The sequence below is a fragment of the Theropithecus gelada genome, chromosome 1 (assembly GCF_003255815.1).
Source record: "Theropithecus gelada isolate Dixy chromosome 1, Tgel_1.0, whole genome shotgun sequence".
Lineage (NCBI taxonomy): Eukaryota > Metazoa > Chordata > Mammalia > Primates > Cercopithecidae > Theropithecus > Theropithecus gelada.
The window spans coordinates 40647667-40670113 of NC_037668.1; the positions used below are offsets into that span (position 1 = coordinate 40647667).

Sequence of the window (22447 nt, forward strand, 5' to 3'; positions counted from 1 at the left end):
AGTCTACGGGGTGAGGGAGAGGTGGAGAGTTGGCTAGAGAAATGCTCAGATGTTAGTGTGCAGGAGTCTCACCTGAGGGTAGTTTAGGGGACAGGGCCTCGGGATCAGCATTTCCACAAGTTCCTCCAGGTAATTTGGGGATGGGCGTGCTCTAGACATCTTCCCTGTATTATAAACACTGCTCTAAAGAAACAGGAGTGGTCCGGCGCTGGGGCTCACACCTGTATTCCCAGCACTTTGGGAGGCCGATGATCCACTTTGGATCATCACCTGAGGTCAGGAGTTTGAGACCAGCCTGGCCAACCATGGCGAAACCCCGTCTCTACTAAAAATACCAAAAAAATTAGCTGGGCATGATGGCACACACCTGTAATCCCAGCTGCTCGGGAGGCTGAGGCAGGAGAATCACTTGAACCTGGGAGGTGGAGGTTGCAGTGAGCCGAGATGGTGTCACTGCACTCCAGCCTGGGCAACAGAGTGAAACTGTCACACACAAAAAAAAAAAGGAAAAAGAAACATGAGCTAATGCCCAGTCGACCACTGGCATGGGCTTGGTGTCCTCTGTGTACAGTCCATGGGGCTGAGCCCTGCAGGGAGACGAGTATCCTGAGTGCTTCCTTATGTCAGGCACAAGGTTGGGCACTGGCAACAGGGTGGACAATACAGAACATGTCATTGCCTACACAGAGCTTGCAATCTACTGGCATTAAGTCAGCAAGCAAGTGTATTAGCTCACATGAATGAGGGTTGCAGGAGAGGGTTGCTTCAGGCATGACTGGATCCAGGGATTCAAGCAGCAAAGTGAGGGCCTTGTCTTTCCATCTCTAGGCCCTGTTTGTTTTCATTGTGGTGGCAAGATGACCACCAGCCACAGATTCATGTGCCCCAGTTTCTCAACTTCAGCAGAAGGAGACAGCCTTTCCTTTTTGTGAAAGGTCTGCGGACTTTTCTGTTTTTGATAGAACACTCCCAGGGAAGATGCTGATAGGCCATGCTGGGGTCACATGCTCAAATCTCGGTGTGGGAGGGGTAGGAAGGGTGGGACATTCTGATTGGACAGGCATGGTCACATGACCACCAGGAGACAGGTAAGCCTCACACAGGTGGAGCATGGTTTCCTTACAGGGGAGGGTCAGAGTTGCTGGACCCACAGAAGCAAAAAAAATATTTCTTTCTTTTTCTCTTTTTTTGAGACAGTCTTGCTCTGTCTCCCGGGCTGAAGTGCAATGGCGCGGTTTCTGCTCACTGGAACCCCCACCTCCCGGGTTCAAGCAATTCTCCTGCCTCAGCCTCCCAAGTAGCTGGAATTAGAGGCATGTGCCACCACACCTGGCTAATTTTTGTGTTTTTAGTAGAGACAGGGTTTTGCCATGTTGGCCAGACTAGTCTTTAATTCCTGACTTCAGTTGATCCACACGTCTCGGCCCCCCAAACTGCTGGGATTACGGGCATGAGCCACCCCGCCCGGCCCTGTGAAAATATTTCTTTACCAAAAGTCAATGTTAAGGGGTGTTTCACTCCAGGCGCTCGGCCTAGGGGAGGACTGGAATGTGGAGAAGGGGACGTCGGCAGGTGGAGGGCAGAAGGTCCGGCTGCTGAAGAAAGCTCTGGAGAAGCACGCAGACAAGGAGGATCTGGTCATTCTCTTCACAGACAGGTAGGTGGATCAGGGCTTCCTGGCCCAGGCCCCTCAGAGGAAGATAGAATATTCTAAAATGGGCCCCTCCCAGAACATCGGGGAAGAAGGGGGACCACTCTAGCTACGATTGCCTAGTTTTAGAGTGTCCATTCCCGGTCTTAGTGAAGCCCATTCCCAAGCTTGGTGAAAAGATAAAGAGGAGGCCGGGCGCGGTGGCTCAAGCCTGTAATCCCAGCACTTTGGGAGGCTGAGACGGGTGGATCACGAGGTCAGGAGATCGAGACCATCCTGGCTAACAGGGTGAAACCCCGTCTCTACTAAAAAATACAAAAAGCTAGCCGGGCGAGGTGGCGGGAGCCTGTAGTCCCAGCTACTCGGGAGGCTGAGGCAGGAGAATGGCGTAAACCCGGAAGGCGGAGCTTGCAGTGAGCTGAGATCCGGCCACTGCACTCCAGCCTGGGCGACAGAGCGAGACTCCGTCTCAAAAAAAAAAAAAAAAAAAAAGATAAAGAGGAGGTGGCCCATGAGTGTGATGGGCCCACTTTAAGAGAAGAATGACATGCTGTGGGGACCGTCTCTCTGCCCAGAGTTGGGGTGGGAACATGGCAGGCAGGGCTGCAGACAGACAGTTCCATTTCCCAGATGGTGGCCCAGGCTGGCATGGGCAGAGGGCCATTTGTGGAGCACTTGATCCCTGGTCCCTCCTGTCTGTGCTCTCACTGGGCCCCTGCTCACCCCTGCCCTGCTCCGTCTTCTTGCTGCTCTGGCCACAGCTACGACGTGCTGTTTGCATCGGGGCCCCGGGAGCTCCTGAAGAAGTTCCGGCAGGCCAGGAGCCAGGTGGTCTTCTCTGCTGAGGAGCTCATCTACCCAGACCGCAGGCTGGAGGCCAAGTATCCGGTGGTCTCCGATGGCAAGAGGTTCCTGGGCTCTGGAGGTGAGAGGCCTGGGTACAGGGTGGTTGGCCCAGCAGAGGGGTCGATCCCCTGCCTTTGTGAGGACCCCCCTTGTTTGACGTGCAATGTGGGTGTCTCACAGGTCTCCAGTGCAGAATGTCCTGAATAGAGCTCCTGAATTTTCAACCCCAAATGTGTTCCCCTGCAGTTCTCCTCATCTCATTCAGCAGACACGCAGCCCCACGGATAGAACCCAGGAGTCACTCCCGACTCCTCCCTTGCCCTCCTCCAATGCCAGTTTACTGCCCAATGCCAGTCACCTGTCTGCTACTTTTTAAATTTTGAGGTGGCATCTCAATCTGTTGCCCAGGCTGGAGTGCAGTGGTGCGATCTCGGCTCACTGCAACCTCTGCCTCTTGGGCTCAAGCAATCCTCCTGCGTCAGCCATCCGAGTAGCTGGGATTACAGGCATGCACCACTATGCCCAGCTAATTTTTGTATATTTAGTAGAGATGGGGTTTTGCCATGTTGGCCAGGTGGGTCTTGAACTCCTGGCCTTAAGTGATCTACATGCCTCGTCCTCCCAAAGTGCTGGGATTACAGGCGTGAGTCACCACACCTGGCCACCTGCCTCCTACTTCCTAAAGATCTCTGGAATCTGCTCTCTCCGGCCCACAGTTCACTGCCGCTATTCTCACTGGGCTCCTGGCCCTCGGTAGGAGCCTCCTTACTGCTCTACCAATCCCTACCTTCATGCCCTTCCAGGCCATTCTCCATCCAGCAGCCAGAGCGGTCTTTAAACGATGCAAATCCAAGGCCAGGCGTGGTGGCTCACACCTGTAATCTCAGCGATTTGGGAGGCCGAGGTGGGCGGATCATGAGGTCAGGAGATTGAGACCATCCTGGCTAACATGGTGAAACCCTGTCTCTACTAAAAATACAAAAAATGCCGGGCGCGGTGGCTCAAGCCTGTAATCCCAGCACTTTGGGAGGCCGAGACGGGCGGATCACGAGTTCAGGAGATCGAGACCATCCTGGCTAACACGGTGAAACCTCGTCTCTACTAAAATACAAAAAAATTAGCCGGGCGTGGTGGCAGGCGCCTGTACTCCCAGCTACTCGGGAGGCTGAGGCAGGAGAATGACGTGAACCCGGGAGGCGGGGCTTGCAGTGAGCTGAGATGCGGCCACTGCACTCCAGCCTGGGCAACAGAGCCAGACTCCGTCTCAAAAAAAAAAAAAAAAAAAAAAATACAAAAAACTAGCCGGGCATGGTGGCGGGCGCCTGTAGTCCCAGCTACTCGGGAGGCTGAGACAGGAGAATGGCGTAAACCTGGGAGGCGGAGCTTGCAGTCAGCCAAGATCGTGCCACTGCACTCCAGCCTGGGCCACACAGTGAGACGCCGTCTCAAAAAAAAAAATACAAAAAATTAGCCTGGGGTGATGGCGGGCGCCTGTAGTCCCAGCTACTCGGGAGGCTGAGGCAGAAGAATGGCGTGAACCTGGGAGGCGGAGCTTACAGTGAGCCAAGATCATGCCACTGTACTCCAGCCTGGGCAACAGAGTGAGACTCTGTCTTATAAATAAATAAATAAGATGTAAATTCACACACATCACTTAATGACTTTCCACTGCATGGAGAATAAAATCCACAGGCCTCTTTTCAACCTCAGATGGGGATCTGCCATCTGCCCTGAACAGACACTTTTTTCCACTGGTCCAGAGTAAGCACAGTCCAGATGGCCTTGCCCTGGCGCAGGCCCAGGAGTAGGGGTGTCCCATTACTCTTGTGGTTGCCTGTCACCAGTCTGTACTGCAGCTAGGAGCCCATGTGGGCTTTCCCACTATGCCAGGTCTCAGCCCCCAAGGCGCTGTGTGAGCTTGGCCCAGCCTTGCCCTTCTCTGGGCCAAGTTTCCCAGGTAACTGTAAGAAGGGGCACCAGGCCTGTATCCTCCCAGCCCTGCTCTCCGGGGGCTCCTCGCCCAATCCGTTTCTTCACCACCTATGTGGTGCCCAGCACTGAACAGTACAGGTTAGTGGGCACCATTATTCTTGGGGTCAGTAGGAACTCACTAACAAGTGGCATTCACTGGCAGGCCCATTTCCAACGTGCAGCCCCACCTCCTGTCAATGCAGGACTTCTGAGAGGTGGCAGGGTTTGTGAGCATATGAGTGGAGGTGGATGAGAGGGAAGGGTGGGAGGAGGCCCCTGGGTTACAGGCTGGAAGCTAAGGGTCTGTCTTGGTGTCCCCACCCACCAACCTTCAGGCTTCATCGGTTATGCCCCCAACCTCAGCAAACTGGTGGCCGAGTGGGAGGGCCAGGACAGCGACAGCGACCAGCTGTTTTACACCAAGATCTTCTTGGACCCAGAGAAGAGGGTAAGAGGCAGGGGGTGGGCCAAAGGAGAGGGGACTGGGGATCCACTGGCCAGGCTGCATGGGAACAGCTCCTCTCAGGCCTGAACCTCCGGGTTGGTGTCTTAGAGGCAGCATTGTTCAGTGGTTCAGAATAAGGACTTCAGGGCCAAGGTGCCTGGGTTCTAATCCCAGCTCACCGTTTACTAGTTGTGTGACATCGGGCAGCTTCTCTGTGCCTTGTTTTTTCCGTTATAAAATGCAATAATGGGCCAGAGGCGGTGGCTCACACCTCTAATCCCAGCACTTTTGGAGGCCGAGGTGGGTGGATCACCTGAGGTCAGGAGTTTGAGACCAGCCTGGCTAACATAATGAAACCCTGTCTCTACTAAAAATACAAAAATTAGCCGGGTGTGGTGGCGGGTGCCTGTAATCCCAGCTACTCAGGAGGCTGAGGCAGAAGAACTGCTTGAACCTGGGAGGTGGAGGTTGCAGTGAGCCGAGATCGTGCCATTGCACTCCAGCCTGGGAAACAAGAGCAAGACTCTGTCTCAAAAAAAATTAATTAATTTAAAAAATAAAAAAATTAAAATTAAAATAATGCAATAATGATAGTACTTTCTCACAGAGATGTTGTCAGGATTAAACTGATTAATATATGTAGAATATTTTATTTATTTATTTGAGATAGGGTCTCACTGTCACCCAGGCTGATGTGCAGTGGCAGAAACATAGCTCACTGCAGCCTCAGCCTCCCGGACTCAAGTGATCCTCCCACCTCAGCCTCCTGAGTAGCTGGGACTATAGGCATGCGCCCCCTTAAAATTTTTTTATAGAGATGAAATTTCGCTGTGTTACCCAGGCTGATCTCAAACTCCTAGGTTCAAGTGATCCTTCTGCCTCAGCCTCCCAAAGTGCTGGAATGACAGGTGTGAGTCACTGCACCCGACCCATGTGTAGAATATTTGGAGTAGTGGCCAGGCGTAGTGGCTTATGCCTGTCGTCCCAGCACTTTGGGAGGCCGAGGCGGGTGGATCACCTGAGGTCAGGAGTTCGAGACCAGCCTGCCCAACATTGCAAAACCCCATCTCTACTAAAAATACAACAACAACAAAAATTAGGCATGGTGGTGCACACCTGTAGTCCCAGCTACTCGGGAGGCTGAGGCAGGAGAATTGCTCGAACCCGGGAGGCAGAGGTTGCAGTGAGCCAAGGTCATGCCACTGCATTCCAGCCTGGGTGACAAGAGGGAAACTCTGTCTCAAAAAACAGAATATTTGGAGTAGCTATGTGCTTGGCAGGCGCTGGTTACTCTTACGGCCGTCGTTGTTGTAGGTGAGCCGGCTGCATTCTTAGATTCCTTCCAGTTCAGAGTCCCTGGTTTTCTGTGAATGGAGCCACTAGACTGTAGACCCCAGGAGCTTGGCTGCTGGCCTTCTCTGGGCACCCAACTGCCCTGATGTGATATGGCAGAGTAGGTGTGGGGAGAAAGGGCCGAGGCTGGGGGACAGATTCCCCCCACTGGGTGAGACCCCCCAAGGGCCTGTCCCTGCTGCAGCCTGGTACCCTCTTTCGTGCAGGAACAGATCAATATCACCCTGGACCACCGCTGCCGTATCTTCCAGAACCTGGATGGAGCTTTGGGTGAGCAGCCCCCATGGGGAGGGGTGGATCCTGAGAGGGGTGATAGGAAGGATTCCTGGCAGAGCCTGAGCCCAAGGAGGAGAACTGGGCTGCTTCTTTCTGGCCATTGTGCTGGGAGGTGACTGGGTTCATCCCTAGGTCCCCAGGGACCACTTGGATGTCCTGGCACAGAGCCGTGTCTCTCTTGGGGGCCTGGGACAGGTGAGCATTCAGTCTGGGAGGAGTTGGGGGATGTGCACAGCAGGTGCTGGACCCCCTGCCCTGCATACGAGGTCCTTGCAGGTGGGCGCTCCTTCCCTGCTTTCCCGGCCCTCCCACCTTCCAGGTGAAGCAGTCCTAGGCTGGGGGCAGGAACTCAGCTGGTGGCATAGGCAGCTTGGGAAGCAAAAGGCTACTTGACCCTTGATGCCACAAACATCCCTGGGCCTGGCCTCGTGTCTGTGGCTGGTGATGACATTGCTTTGCCGTAGGTCTTCCTGAGTGATCTCAAGCAAGTCACACCTCCTCCCCACAGGGGACTCAGTTTTCTTATCTTTCCAAAAGGGAAGTGAACCAAATCCACTCATTGCTGACTTTCTGGCGAAATGGCCCTTTTGAGAATCTGATGAAAGCTACGGCTCTGCTCCCAGAAAGATGCAGAAACAGTGTGCCCTTTGCCTGTGGTTTCTGGGGGTTAAGAAGCACTAAGTTCAGATCCAGGCAGGTCAGCAGCTATCTGTTTTCCTTTTTTTTTTTGTCTTAAGATGGAGTCTTGCGCTGTCGTCCAGGCTGGAATGCAGTGGCGAATTCTCAGCTCACTGCAACCTCTGCCTCCCAGCCTCCCAGGTTCAAGCAATTCTCCTGCCTCAGCCTCTCAAGTAGCTGGGATTACAGGCGCACGCCACCAAGCCCGACTAATTTTTGTATTTTTTTAGTAGAGACGGGGTTTCACCATGTTGGCCAGGCTGGTCTCGAACTGCTGACCTCAGGTGATCTGCCTGCCTTGGCTTCCCAAAGTGCTGAGATTACAGGCGTGAGCCATCGTGCCTATTTTAATTTTTAAAATAGAGACAGGGTGTCGCTATGTTGCGCAGGCTTGTCTCAAACTCCTGGGCTCAAGTGATCCTCCCACTTCGCCTCCCAAAGTACTGGGATTACAGGTGTGAGCCAGCGTGCCCAGCTGAAATACCCATTTTCCTATGTGTAGACTAATAGGGTCAAACATGGGTATTGGGGGCTGGGCACAGTGGCTCATGCCTGTAATCCCAGCACTTTGGGAGGCCAAGGCGGGTGGATCACCAGAGATCAGGAGTTCGAGACCGGCCTGACCAACATGGCAAAACCCTGTCTCTACTAAAAATACAAAAATTTGCTGGGCATGGTGGCATGTGCCTGTAATCCCAGCTACTCGGGAGGCTGAGGCAGGAAAATCACTTGAACCTGGGAGGTGGAGGTTGCAGTGAGCCAAGATCATGCCACTACACTCCAGGCTGGGCAATAGAATGAGACTCTGTCTCAAAAAAAAAAAAAAAAAAATGGGCCGGGCGTGGTGGCTCACGCCTGTAATCCCAGCACTTTGGGAGGCCGAGGCGGGCGGATCACAAGGTCGGGAGATCAAGACCATCCTGGCTAACATAGTGAAACTCCGTCTCTACTAAAAATGCAAAAATTAGCTGGGCATGGTGGCGGGTGCCTGTAACCTGTAATCCCAGCTACTCGGGAGGCTGAGGCAGGAGAGTCACTTGAACTTGGGAGGTGGAGGTTGCAGTGAGCCGAGATTGTGCCACTGCGCACTCCAGCCTGGGTGAGAGTGAGACTCTGTCTCAAAACACACACACACACACACACCCCCACCCACCCACCCACCCACCATGGGTATTGGGGCCCTGCTAAAGGGGCTTCCTCCACTGGGACAAGATCTGTCCTGATCATGCCCAGGCCTCCCCTTTGTGTGGCTCTGGCATTTTCTCAGTGCTGCTCTGCCTACTCAGAGAAGGCGCCTCCCAGACCCTTTCTCTTGGGGCTTTTCTGAGGTGCCTGGAGCTGGGATGTTCCACGTCTTTGTTCTTCTCCCAGTCCCTGCTTCTGGCTGTAAGTAACCACAACAAGTACAGGGGTTGCCATGGATTCTGTGCTCATCATGGGCCAGGCTTGGTGCCCCACACTTACCCAACACAAATCCTCCCCCTCACCCTATGAAGAAGGGATTATTCCTGAAACTGAGGCATAGAGAGAAGTGACTTGCCCAAGGACGTAATCTACCCACTGCAGAGCTGGGATTTGAGCCCACTGGTTGGACCCTGAGCCTGACTTCTGGGTCTGATGCTGGGTGGGGCTGTGCTTTCTGACCCCCAGATGAGGTCGTGCTCAAGTTTGAAATGGGCCATGTGAGAGCGAGGAACCTGGCCTATGACACCCTCCCAGTCCTGATCCATGGCAACGGGCCAACCAAGGTAGGGGGGGCCCCAGCCCCTGGGGAGTGTGCGAGGGGGGCCAGAGCCCCAATTTCTTTCTCACCGTGACCCCACAGTATCCCCCTGGGGCCAGGAACACCTACCTGGGGGCCTGCTATGAACTCACTACTCTGTCCTCACATCTGAGCTCAGCGTGGTGCCTTCTTTTCCTGCTGTGTTGGTCAGTGGTACTCCGTCTATTCTTGCTGGGCACAGGACACATAGGAGGCTGCTGTCCCCATCCAGGCCTAGGCTGGGCTACCAGAGCCATCTGTACTCTGTCACCCCAGGGCAGAGTCATTTACTCACTCAGTGAACCTTTATTTCGCATTTGCACTAGACCCAGGAATCTGCATTTTACAAGCTCTCAGGAGAAGCACTGGAGTGCCAAGCCCTTGCCCCACCCTCTCTCAGAGTGGCTTGGTGATCTCCTGGGGATGGAGCATTATCTCCAAGACCCTCTTAGGGAGTGGGAGAAGGCTGGATTCTGCTGACCCACCAGGGGCCCAGGGAGATGTGAGTCAGGGCTGTGGCGGGTAGGGCTGACCGGCTTCTCTGTGACCCCACGTTTCCCCAACAGCTGCAGCTGAACTACCTGGGCAACTACATCCCGCGCTTCTGGACGTTCGAGACGGGCTGCACCGTGTGTGACGAAGGCCTGCGCAGCCTCAAGGGCATTGGGGTGAGGCTGCGCCCAGGCCTGTGCCTGAGGGACACGGGGGGCTCAGTCTCCTGAGATGTCGAGATGGGTGATTCTGGAATAGACTCCATTGTCTTTGGTGGAAAGTGAAGAGGTCATCTCCCTGCCTAGGGTTCTATCTCGATTGCCACCCAAGTGCCTTCTCCTGGAAGCCCTCTCAGACTACATGTCTCTAGCTTCCTCCGAAATGTCCAGGTTCTGGTTTCTTCTGCCTGGTCCTTCAGGCTCTCCTGCAGCCCCCTCCCCATCCCATGAACCTCATCCTCATTTATGACTCACCTTGAACACCACACCAGCCATGATCTCCTGACAGCAGGCCCTCAACCAGGTCCTTGCTCCAGGCCTGGGCTTCTGCTGCTCCCTCCCCAGGGCACCTTCCTGCTGCTTCCCTGCCCTCCTGCACCCCCTGCCTGGAGGTCCCCAGCCCGAGCACCTTTCTTGGGAAGTCTACATGCTTCCTTGGGCCACCCTGGGGTGGAGTGGCAGTGCTGTGGCCGGACACTGCTGGACTCTCATGCCGCCCTCCCTGGTGCAGGATGAAGCTCTGCCCACGGTCCTGGTCGGCATGTTCATCGAACAGCCCACGCCGTTCGTGTCCCTGTTCTTCCAGCGGCTCCTGCAGCTCCACTACCCCCGGAAACACATGCGACTTTTCATCCACAACCACGTGAGTAGCAGGCACTCTGAGGGGTCGTCATGTGGCTTGGGTCCAGGGCCCAGCTTCACAACATAGCCTGAGACCCCTGAGGGTCTCACTGAATCTTGCTTATCTGGGCCAAATGACAGTCACCAGTGGACTGTGTCCCCAAATCACTGAGTTGACTTTGGAGTCAGTCTGGGTGAGTTTGAATCCCAGTGCTGCTATTTTTATTGGCTGTGTGACCTTGGGCACATTACTCAACCTCTCTGTGCTTTAGTTTCTCATCTATAAAATAGGGATAATAGTCGGGCGTGGTGGCTCACGCCTGTAATCCCAGCACTTTGGGAGGCGGAGGTGAGTGCATCACCTGAGGTCGGGAGTTCGAGACTAGCCTGACCAACATGGTGAAACCCTGCCTCTACTAAAAATACAAAGTTAAGCTGATTGTGGTGGCACATGCCTGTAATCCCCGCTACTCACGAGGCTGAGGCAGGAGAATCGCTTGAACCTGCGAGGCGGAGGTTGCAGTGAGCCGAGATCACGCCATTGCACTCCAGCCTGGGCAACAAGAGCAAAACTCAGTCTCAAAAAAAAATAAATAAATAAATAAATAAAATAGGGATAATAATTGTCCAATCACACAGAATTGCTGCAAGGGCTAAGCAAGTTGACGTGTGAAGTCCGTAAAAGGTGCCTGGCGCACAGGACACATATAGGTGCTTCTAACTGTTGTCATCTTCACTTCCATCGCTGTCCCTGTTAATCTTCCCTAATTGTACCTGGTGGCAGTCAAAATGGTTTTCTTTTTTTTTTTTTTTTCCTTGAGACAGAGTCTCGCTGTGTCACCCAGGCTGGAGTGCAGTGGTACGATCTTGGCTCACTGCAACCTCTGCCTCTTGGGTTCAAGCGATTCTCCTGCCTCAGCCTCCCAAGTGACTGGGACTACAGGCACGCGCCATCACAACTGGCTAACTTTTTTTTTTTTTTTTTGAGACAGAGCCTTGCTCTGTCGCCCAGGCTGGAGTACAATGGCGTGATCTCGATTCACTGCAACCTCTGCCTCCTGGGTTCAAGCCATTCTCCTGCCTCAGCCTCCCGAGTAGCTGGGATTACAGGCACCCGCCACCACACCTGGCTAATTTTTTGTATTTTAGTAGAGGTGGGGTTTCACCATGTTGGCCAGGATGGTCTTGATCTCCTGACCTCATGATCCGCCCGCCTCGGCCTCCCAAAGTGCTGGGATTACAGGCTTGAGCCACCATACCCAGCTGGACTGTTGTTTTTCCTTTTTTTTTTTGAGATGGAGTCTCACTGTGTGGCCCAGGCTAGAGTGCAGTGGTGCTATCTTGGCTCACTGCAACCTCTGCCTCCCGGGTTCAAGCAGTTCTCTGCCTCAGCCTCCTGAGTAGCTGGGATTACAAGTGCCCGCCACCATGCCTGGCTAATTTTTGTATTTTTAGTAGAGATGGGGTTTCACTATCTTGGCCAGGCTAGTGAACTCCTGACCTTGTGATCCACCCGTCTCGGCCTCCCAAAGTGCTGAGATTACTGGCATGAGCCACTGCACCGGACATGACTGTTGTTTTTCAAAGCAAAGTCGAGGATCACCTGACACATTTGGTAACAAAGTGGATTCCTGGGCCACACCTAGTAATCAGCAATGTCCCTGGATGTGGGATCCTAAGAGTGGTGGCAGGGCTCTATCCGGATGACAGAGGCCCTTAGAAGGCCTGGCCTGGTCAGGGGAGAATGGGCAAAGGATGGCCAGGGAAGGGCGTTCCTGGCACAGGGCTGGCATGGGCAAAGGAAAGCAGATGGCCGGGGTGCCAGAGATGAAGGGGCACAGCATGACAGTGACAGCAGGTGCTGCAGTCCCTGGGTGGAAGCTGTGTCCTCCTCCTCACCCCCCCCAACCCCTTCCCCCCCCCCCCCCCCCCCAACCCCTTCCCCATCCTCCCCCCCCCCCAACCCCTTCCCCATCCTCACCCCCAGGAGCAGCACCACAAGGCTCAGGTGGAAGAGTTCCTGGCAGAGCATGGCAGCGAGTACCAGTCTGTGAAGCTAGTGGGCCCCGAGGTGCGGATGGCAAATGCGGACGCCAGGAACATGGGCGCGTGAGTTGTGGGCCACAGTACTCTCCACTGACAGTGGTGGGTGGGGGAGCTGTGGCTGTGGTAAGGAGCAGCAGGCTGAGTGACAGGAGTTCAGAAGGCTGTGTGTGCTCTAGCAAGTTCCTGCCCCTCTCTGGGTCTTGGAGTTTCCATCTGTCAAATGGGAAAATAGCCTCTGTCCTGACAACCTCCGGGGCTCCTGAGCAGGGCTGAGCCATGTTATTTGGGTTCAGGAAGCAAATCAGAGAAAGAGGAAGGACTGGGGGCAGAAGTAGACAAAGGCTGACAATTAGGGAGGCAACCTCGAATGTTTTGCTTTATTATTAAAAAAAAAAAAAAAAAGGCTGGGTGCAGTGGCTCATGCCTGTAATCCCTGCACTTTGAGAGGCCAAAGCTGAAGGATCGCTTGAGGCCAGGAGTTCGAGAACAGCTTGGGCAACATAGCAAGACCCTATCTCTTCAAAAATAAAAAAAATAGCCAAGCGTGGTGGCTTGGACCTGGGGTCCCAGCTACTCAAGAGGCTGAGGAGGGAGGACCTCTTGAGCCCGGGAAGTCGAGGTTGCAGTGAGCTATGGTTGCACCACAGTGCTCCAGCCTGGGAAACAGAGCGAGACCTTGTCTCATAAAGCAAAACAAAAACAAAGAAAGAAGCAATTTGTGTTGATTGTAGAAGAGTCAGACAGTCCAGATCAAAGGTTGGCAAGCTTCCTGCTAAGGACTAGATCATAAATCTTTGCAAATTGGCTCTGCCGGCTCTGTTACAACCACTCAGCTCTGACCTAGTAGCACAGAAGCAGTCACAAATAATACGTAAGTGAATGAGTGAGGCTGCATTCCAGCAAAATTTCATTTATGGACACTGAAATTTGACTTTCATGTCTTTTTTTTTTTTTTTTTTTCTGAGACTTGGTGCCACTCTTGTTATCCAGGCTGGAGTGCAGTGACAGGATCATAGTTTACTGTAGCTTCAAACCCCTGGGTTCAAGCGATCCTCCTACCTCAGCCCCCCAAGAAACTGGGACTACAGGCATATGCCATCACATCCAGTTAATTTTTAAATTTTTATTTATTTATTTAGAGACAGAGTCTCACTCTGTCACTCAGGCTAAAGTGCAGTGGTGTGATCTCCGCTCACTGCAACCTCCCCGTCCCGGGTTCAAGCGATTCTCCTGCCTCAGCCTCCGGAGTAGATGGGATGCATGTGCAGATACAGGTGCATGCCACCACACCTGGCTACTTTTTGTATTTTTAGTAGAGACAGGGTTTCACCATGTTGTCCAGGCCTATCTCGAGCTCCTGACCTTAAGTGATCCACTCGCCTCGGCCTCCCTAAGTGCTGAGATTACAGGTGTGAGCCACTGTGCCTAGCTAATTTATTTTTATTTTTTGTAGAGACAGGATCTTGCTATGTTGCCCAGGCTGGTCTCAAACTACTGGCTTGAAGTTATCCTCCCGCCTCAGCCTCCCAGAGTGCTGGGATTACAGGCATGAGCCACTGCACCTGGTGATGACCTTCACATAATTTTTACATCTTCTTCTTTTGATTTTTTTTTCTTGAAACCACTTAAAAACATAAAACCAGCCAAGTGCAGTGGGTGACGCCTGTAATCCCAGCACTTTGGGAGGCCAAGGATTGCTTGAACTGGGGAAGTTGAGGCTGCACTGAGCTGTGATTGTGCCACTGCATTCCAGCTTGGGTGACACAGTGAGACCCCCATCTCTAAAAAAGGAAAAAAGGCCGGTGCAATGGCTCATGCCTGTAATCCCAGCACTCTGGGAGGCCAAGGCGGGCAGATCACCTGAGGTCAGAAGTTCGAGACCAGCCTGGCCAACATGGTAAAACCCTGTCTCTACTAAAAATACAAAAATTAGCTGGGCATGGTGGTGCACACCTCTAATCCCAGCTACTTGGGAGGTGGAGGCAGGAGAATCGCTTGAACCCGGGAGGTGGAGGTTCCAGTGAGCTGAGATTGCACCATTACATTCCAACCTGGGCAACAGAGTGAGACTCGTTCTCAAAAAAATAAAATAAAATAAGATAAAATAAAAATAAAAAAATAAAAAAAGGAAAAACATAAAGCTGTTCTTAGCCCATGAGCTGTATAAAACCAGGGAGGGCCAGAGTTAGACTCACAGACCCTCGTTTGCTGCACCAGATAAACAAAAGTAACATAGATTTTTAAGGCTTTTGGTACAAGTTACCGAATTGCATTTCAGAAAGGCAGCCCCAGCTTACTCCCCACCCTGGGCCATGTAGGCACCTGTGGGCTGTGTTCTTCCCAGTACCGGGGTTTTCAGGGCACTTGATACCAGTTGCCAAGCTCTGGGCCTTGGGTGAGAGCCCCGAAGTCCAGGGGTTTGGGACTCAGAGTCGGGAGGGACCTTTGAGGCTGCCGGTGTGACCTCTCTAAAGGCCCTTGGCTGGTATGTGGTGAAGCCAGACTCTGATCACAGATGTGAGCAGCCACCAGTGCACCAGGATCAGGTGCACTGACCCTGCATCCTCCTTGCAGAGACCTGTGCCGGCAAGACCGCAGCTGCACCTACTACTTCAGCGTGGATGCTGACGTGGCCCTGACCGAGCCCAACAGTCTGCGGCTGCTGATCCAACAGAACAAGTGAGGCTGCTCCGTCTGCGCCCAGCACTGCTCTGGATTGGCCTGGTCCCGGGGTGGGAGCCCTCCTTGCCTTCCTCCTCCTCCTCCTTTTCCTACTCTTTTTCCTCCTTCTGCTCCTCTTTCTCCTCCTCCTCTTCCTCCTTTTTCCTCCTCCTGCTCCTCTTTCTCCTCCTCCTCTTCCTCCTTGTCTTCTTCCTCCTCTTCCTTCTTTTTCCTCTTCCTCCTCCTCCTCTTCCTCCTCTTTTTCCTCCTGCTTCTCTTTCTCCTCCTTATCTTCCTCCTTGTCTTCCTCCTCCTCTTCCTCCTTTTCCTCTTCCTCCTCCTCCTCCCTGTCTTCCTCGTCCTCTTTCTCCTCCTCTTCCTCCTCCTCCTTCTCTTCCTCCTCTTTTTCCTCCTTCTGCTCCTCTTTCTCCTCCTTATCTTCCTCCTCCTCTTCCTCCTTTTCCCTCTTCCTCCTCCTCCTCATCTTCCTCGTCCTCTTCCTCCTCCTCCTCCTCCTTGGCCTCACCCATTACCCGGAGCTGTGGATCCCCAGCCTGATACCCCAGGTTGTGATAGAGAAGGTGTCCTGCCCTGTCTGCTCCTGGCTGCCCCATGGAAGGGAGCAGGTACCGGAAGAGCCAAACCCCCGACACCCCAGCCAAGGCACTGTCTGTCCCAGTGAGGTGCTTGGGGACCCCTGCGTGCAGGTTGAGGGGCACCCTCCTCCCCCTTCCCTCCTCCCCCCATCCTTGGTTAGTGCTGCCTCCCACTCCCACTGAGGTGCTCCCTTCCTCAGGAACGTCATCGCCCCGCTGATGACCCGGCATGGGAGGCTGTGGTCCAACTTCTGGGGGGCTCTCAGTGCAGATGGCTACTATGCCCGTTCCGAGGACTACGTGGACATTGTGCAGGGGCGGCGCATGTGAGTACCTGCAGGGTGGGGGTGGGTGAGGGACACCTTCATCTGGCTTCTGCCTGGGTTTGTGGGGATCCCTCCCCAATATTCCTGTCTTTGTTACCCTCAGATTCCTGTAGAATCTGAAGCAAGGAAGACTGCAGTTAGACACATAGAAGGACTTCCTGACAAATAGGCCCATGTGTCCAGGGTGGGGGAATCAAATCACCACAGTTGTGCCCTCCCAGCCTGTGCCTTCCCCTTCTCACGGCCCAGACTCCCCAGACCCCAGGCTGTGACTCCCAACCACCAGCCTGTGACTCCCTCCATTTTCCCCACCACCAGCCTCTGACCCCACCCTCTTTCTCTCTCTCCCGCAGTGGTGTCTGGAATGTGCCCTATATTTCAAACATCTACTTGATCAAAGGCAGTGCCCTACGGGGTGAGCTGCAGTCCCCAGATCTCTTCCACCACAGCAAGCTGGACCCTGACATGGCCTTCTGTGCCAATGTCCGGCAGCAGGTCAGCCAGCAGTGGGCGGCACAGGACGCCCTGTGGATGGGGCAGGCGGGAAGGTGGGCCTCCAGCTCTGACCCTCATGGCGGGCCGCCTTGTCACCATAGGCCTGGGAGCTCCTGAGATTCTAGCAGGGCATCTTGGAAGCCACTAGCGCCTGGTGGAGGAATGGGGGCCGTCTGGCACAATGGTCCTCAGGGGTCTGCAGGGACCTTTTAGCAGACCTGGTTTTTACACCATCTATTTTATTTACTTTTTCTTTTTTTTTTTTTTTTTGAGACGGAGTCTTGCTCTGTCTCCCAGGCTGGAGTGCAGCAGCGCAATCTCCACTCACCTGAGTTACTGGGACTACAGGCGCCCGCCACCATGCCTGGCTAATTTTTTGTATTTTTAGTAGAGACAGGGTTTCGCCATGTTGGCCAGGATGGTCTCGATCTCCTGACCTCGTGATCCACCCGCCTCAGCCTCCCAAAGTGCTGGGATGACAGGCGTGAGCCACCGCGCCCGGCTTATTTACATTTTTGACATAGCCCAAAGAAAACGAAACTTTCCACCTAAAAGTACTCCAAGTGATGTGCCCGAGAGACACCTCACCCTATCTCTGTGCCCCGCTCCATATATTTTTGTGACTTTTTTTTTTTTAACCTGTAGCAAGATGAAGTTTTCCCCTGTGACCAACATTTCAGGATCAGAGCATGCTCCTTTTCTTTTGCGCATTTTTTCTTTCATTCTGTGTTCAGTCCTCTGGGAAGACTTCCCTGATTGCATTCTCAGTGTCAGGCCTGGGCTGGGCCCTGGGGACACAGGGGTGACTGCACCTGGTCTGTGATCTTGTGAACTTCAGTCCGGTGGGCAGAGGAGGCTGCACTGTTGCCCATCTGGGAGTGTGCAGGGCAGGGGAGGGGTGGGGGAGCGCCTCTTCCACTGGGCTTGCTTTCCCTAGGATGTGTTCATGTTCCTGACCAACCGGCACACCCTTGGCCACCTGCTCTCCCTGGACAGCTACCGCACCACCCACCTGCACAACGACCTCTGGGAGGTGTTCAGCAACCCCGAGGTGAGGCTGGGGTGGGCACCTGGGGGTTGGGAGCAGAAGGGGCCCAGTGATCCTGCAGTCTGAGGGACTTCCCTCTGAGAGCCTTACAACAGCCAAGACCCCTGTGGGCCACCTGCCACTCTCCCTTCACCCCAGGAGGCTGTAGGGCAGGATTTGGGTAGGGAGAGGAGGGTGTCCAGAGAGCCAACACCATCTGTTGGAGGAGGGACCAGGACTCAGAGGCCTGGGTTTGTGGCCTAGCTCTGCCATCACCTGGGACTTAGTTGAGCCTCTCATCTTTGGGGACCTCAGTTATCTTAGCTCCAGAATGGGTATACTGTCCCAGCCTGTCTTGCCCGTGAGGGTGTTGTGATGATCAGAAGGGCAGACAGTTGTGACTGTTTCTAGACATTGGGAGCTCGCCGCTGATGGGTGTAAGCACGTGCCTGCACACAGACATGTACACACGGGCACACACATGTACATACATGTGCAAACACCACCTCCTCTGGGCATATCTGTGCACCCAGACAACACACACACACCCAGTGGGTGCAGGTGAACACCTGCCTCCGCCAGGCATGTGCACCTTCACTCCCACTTTGAGGGGTCTGCTTGGAGCATCCCATGCAGTTGAGCCAATGGTGAGGACCCTAGCCTGCTTCCCACTCCCCACAGGACTGGAAGGAGAAGTACATCCACCAGAACTACACCAAGGCCCTGGCGGGGAAGCTGGTGGAGACGGTAAGGGCCATGGACACCCTCTTGGACCGGCCTTGCCTGCTGCAGGGGGCAGGGCACAGAAGGGAAACCACTTGCCCCAGGGAGTGGGGGACAGCAGGATGGGAGTGGGGGGTGGCGGGATGGGAGTGGGGGGCGGAGGGATGGGGGGGGGGGGGGGGGGGTGGGGGGGGGGGGCGGTGGGATGGGAGTGAGGGGTGGCGGGATGGCCCCTCCACCTGTTGGCATTTCCTGCTGGAGGCGGTGGGGGTCTGCAGGGCCTCTCTCCCTGGCCTAGGCAGGAAGGAGGAAAACATCCCGGATATGATGGCCACTGTGGCCCATCGTGCCTGGACCAGTGCGGGGAGTGGCCACTTCTCTCCACTCACTAATGTCTGCTTCCCCCGAGCCTGGGACCTCTGCCCCCTCCCTCCCTCCATACCCGTGTTTCTCTCCTGGCCTTGGCGCTGGTGACTCTGTGACCTCGGCTGTGAAAGTCTGTCTCTGGGCTCTGCCTCCTTCTCCCTTTAGGGACCCACTCAGTCTCTCCAGGATTGACAAGCCCCTGCTGCCTGGGGACACTCGGAGGGCTCCCTGGCTTGGGTGTGGGGCCCTGAAGAGGGAGGAGGATTCCATGGTGCCACTGTGGACCCCCTTGACTGAGTCCCTGCCCTCCCCAGCCCTGCCCGGATGTCTACTGGTTCCCCATCTTCACGGAGGCAGCCTGTGATGAACTGGTGGAGGAGATGGAACACTTTGGCCAGTGGTCTCTGGGTGACAACAAGGTGGGGACCCTGATGCCTCGGCTGGGGCCGCAGGGAGGCCGCCTCTCCATCAGTGCCACTCACTGTCCAGGGTCTCCATCAGTGCCACTCACTGTCCGAGAGCCACCCTCTCTGGGACTCTTGACATAGGGGTGCTGGCATGGGTATCTGCAGGCGGTTAGGAGTAGACGGACTGAGAAACCCGAGATGGAGTTTGGTTCCCAAGCTGCTATTGCCACTGTGTGGCTTTGAGTTGCCTTGACTGTAAGCTACTAGGTTTTCAGTTCCTGGTTTGCTATTGGAATGGCTTAGCTTGGTTCCCTAGACTTCCCCCAGGAGGAACTGGGGAGGAAAGGGCCAAAGTGGGATGAGGGGCATTAGGAAGGGCTCTCGGGTCCAAGTTCATCAGACAGCAGGAGCAGGTGGCCTGGTGAGAGCGGGAGGCCCTGTGTTCTCTCCGTGAGAATCCCAATACCTGTTCCTGTTCTGGAAAGTTCAGGCACCATTTTTTTCTTTTTCTTTTTATATATATATATTTTTTTTAAATAATAGAGACGGGGTCTGGCTATGTCACCCAGGCTGGTTGTGAACCAGGCACAATTTCATTTTATGTATTTACTTACTTAATTTAGACACCTGTCACTGTGTCGCCCAGGCTGGAGTGCTGTTGCGCAATCTTGGCTCATGCAACCTCCACCTCCTGGGTTCAAGAGATTCTCATGCCTCAGCTTGCTGAGTAGCTCAGATTATAGACGTGTGCCACCATGCCCAGCTAATCTTGGTATTATTTATTTGTTTAGTTGTATGTGTTTGTGTGTGTAAATTTTTTTTTTTTTTTGAGACAGTGCCTTACTGTATCACCTAGGCTGGAGGGCAGTGGCATGATGTCAGCTCACTGCAACCTTCCTTTCCCAAGTTCAAGCACTTTTCTTGCCTCAGCCTCCCCAGTAGCTGGGACTACAGGCATGTGCCACCATCCCTGGCTAATTTTTGTATTCTTAGTAGAGGCTGGGTTTCACCATGTTGGCCAGGCTGGTCTCGAACTCCTGGCCTCAAGTAATCTGCCCGCCTCAGCCTCCCAAAGTTCTGGGATTACAGGCATGAGCCACCATGTCTGCCCTAAGGTACCTTTTTTTTTTTTTTTTTAAATGATCCCAGAACATTTATTTCCATAGGATTTTGATAAAAGAGCACAATCTTGAATAAAAATACACCACTGTACTTAAAGGCAACATTACTTAGTAAACAAACTGCCCTCATCCCTTTCACAGAAGAGAAACTTCAGAAAGGAATTTTTCGTCTCCTGACAGTTTTACAACATTCGTATCTCCCATGTACTTCAAGCCCCAACCCACCTCTCATTTTCCTTTTTCTTTTTTTTGAGATGGAGTCTTGCTCTGTCACCCAGGCTGGAGTGCAGTGGTACCATCTCGGCTCACTGCAACCTCCGCCTCCCAGGTTCAAGCGATTCTTTTGCCTCAGCCTCCCGAGTAGCTGGGATTACAGGCACCTGCCACCATGCCCAGCTAATTTTTGTATTTTTAGTGCAGATGGGTTTCACCATGTTGGTCAGGCTGGTCTCGAACTCCTGACCTCATGTGATCCACCCGCCTCAGCCTCCCAAAGAGGTGGGATTACAGGCGTGAGCCATCGCACCCGGCTCCCCACTTCCCATTTTCTAAGTTCTTTTTGTGTGTGTGTGAGGTGGAGCCTCACTCTGTCGCCTAGGCTGGAGTGCAGTGGTGTGATCTCAGCTCACTGCAACCACTGCCTCCTGAGTTCTGAGTTCAGGCGATTCTCCTGCTTCAGCTTCCCAAGTAGCTGGGATTACAGGTGCTGGCCACCATGCAAAATTTTTTTTTTTTTTTTTTTTGAGACGGAGTTTTGCTTGTTATCCAGGTGGGGTGTGATGGCACAATCTCAGCTCACTGCAACCTCCACCTCCTGGGTTCAAGTGATTCTCCTGCCTCAGCCTCCTGACTAACTGGGTTTACAGGTATCCACCGCTACACCTGGCTAATTTTTGTATTTTTAGTAGAGACAGGGGTTTCACCATGTTGGTGAGGCTTGTCTCAAACTCCTGACCCCAGGTGCTTCACCCACTTCAACCTCCCAAAGTGCTGGGATTACAGGCGTGAGCCACCATGCCTGGCCTCATTTTCTAAGTTGTTTAACAGAAATGTGTGTTCCCAAGTTTAAGGCACCATTTTTAAAGGCATATGAGACCCTGGACCTGTGTGCCAACCTCTGACATGGCAACTGGACTAACCTGAAGTTCTGGTTACCTTCCTAAACCACATGCTTTGGTTGCTGAGCTGATCTCCAGAAGCCAGGAACTGGACTAGCCCATGCATTCTGGGGACTGGCTGATGCTTGTGCTCCAGTGACAGGGCCAGACATCGGACTCCAGCTGACTCTGGCCCTGGAACAAGTTTTCAGTGCTCTGTAACAAATGACCATGGCTCAGAATAACACCCATGTGTTATCTCCTGGTTTCTGTGGGTCAGGAATCTGGGCCCGGTTTAGCTGGGTCATTGAGGTGTCACCTGGGGTTGGAGTCTCATCTGAGGCCCAGGGTTCCATTCCAAACTCACTTGGTTGTTGCAGAATTCATTCCCCTGCAGCTGTAGAACTTAACTTGCTTCTTCAAGGCCAGCAAGAGGCAGAGTCTCTCTTCAAGATCCTCCTTTAGCCAGGTGCAGGGGTTCATGCCTGTAATCCCAACACTTTGGGAGACAGAGGCGGGAGGATTGCTTGAGCCCAGGGGTTCAAGACCAGCCTGGGCAACATAGTGAGACCTCATCTCTACAAAGAATAAAATTAGTGGCTGGGCACAGGCTCACACTTGTAATCCCAGCACTTTGGGAGGCTGAAGTGGGCAGATCACCTGAGGTCAGGAGTTTGAGACCAGCCTGGCCAACATGATGAAACCCCATCTCTACTAAAAAAAAAAAAAAAAAGGCCGGGTATGGTGGCTCACGCCTGTAATCCCAGCACTTTGGGAGGCCAAGGCGGGTGGATCACAAGGTCAAGAGATCGAGACCATTCTGGCGAACACAGTGAAACCCTGTCTCTACTAAAAATACAAAAAATTAGCCGGGTGTGGTGGTGGGCACCTGTAGTCCCAGCTACTTGGGAGGCTGAGGCAGGAGAATGGCGTGAACCCAGGAGGCAGAGCTTGCAGTGAGCCAAGATCGCGCCACTGTGCTCCAGCCTGGATGACAGAGCCAGACTCTGTCTCAAAAAAAAAAAAAAAAAAAAGATTAGTGGGGCATGGTGGTACACGTCTGTAATCCCAGCTACTTGGGAGGCTGAGGCAGGAGAATCACTTGAACTCAGGCGGTGGAGGTTGCAGTGAGGTTGCACTCCAGCCTGGGCAATAGAGTGAGACTCTGTCACACACACACAAAAATAATAAAAATAAAATTAGTTGGGCATGGTGGTGTGTGCCTGTAGTCCCAGCTACACGGGAGGGTGAGGTAGGAGGATCACTTAG

General features: G+C 53.6%; 1 protein-coding gene across 1 annotated transcript in view; it reads left to right on the forward strand.

Annotated features, from left to right (window-relative positions):
• Positions 1–22447, forward strand: part of PLOD1 (procollagen-lysine,2-oxoglutarate 5-dioxygenase 1) — a 41969-nt gene that overhangs the window by 14591 nt on the left and 4931 nt on the right. The window contains exons 3-16 of the mRNA XM_025371303.1: positions 1524–1657; positions 2413–2576; positions 4804–4916; positions 6473–6536; positions 8871–8968; positions 9549–9650; positions 10204–10335; positions 12301–12422; positions 14934–15038; positions 15817–15942; positions 16296–16437; positions 17375–17488; positions 18146–18211; positions 18868–18972. Of these exons, the coding sequence (XP_025227088.1) occupies positions 1524–1657; positions 2413–2576; positions 4804–4916; positions 6473–6536; positions 8871–8968; positions 9549–9650; positions 10204–10335; positions 12301–12422; positions 14934–15038; positions 15817–15942; positions 16296–16437; positions 17375–17488; positions 18146–18211; positions 18868–18972 (1587 nt within the window). The remainder of the gene's footprint in view (positions 1–1523; positions 1658–2412; positions 2577–4803; positions 4917–6472; positions 6537–8870; positions 8969–9548; positions 9651–10203; positions 10336–12300; positions 12423–14933; positions 15039–15816; positions 15943–16295; positions 16438–17374; positions 17489–18145; positions 18212–18867; positions 18973–22447) is intronic.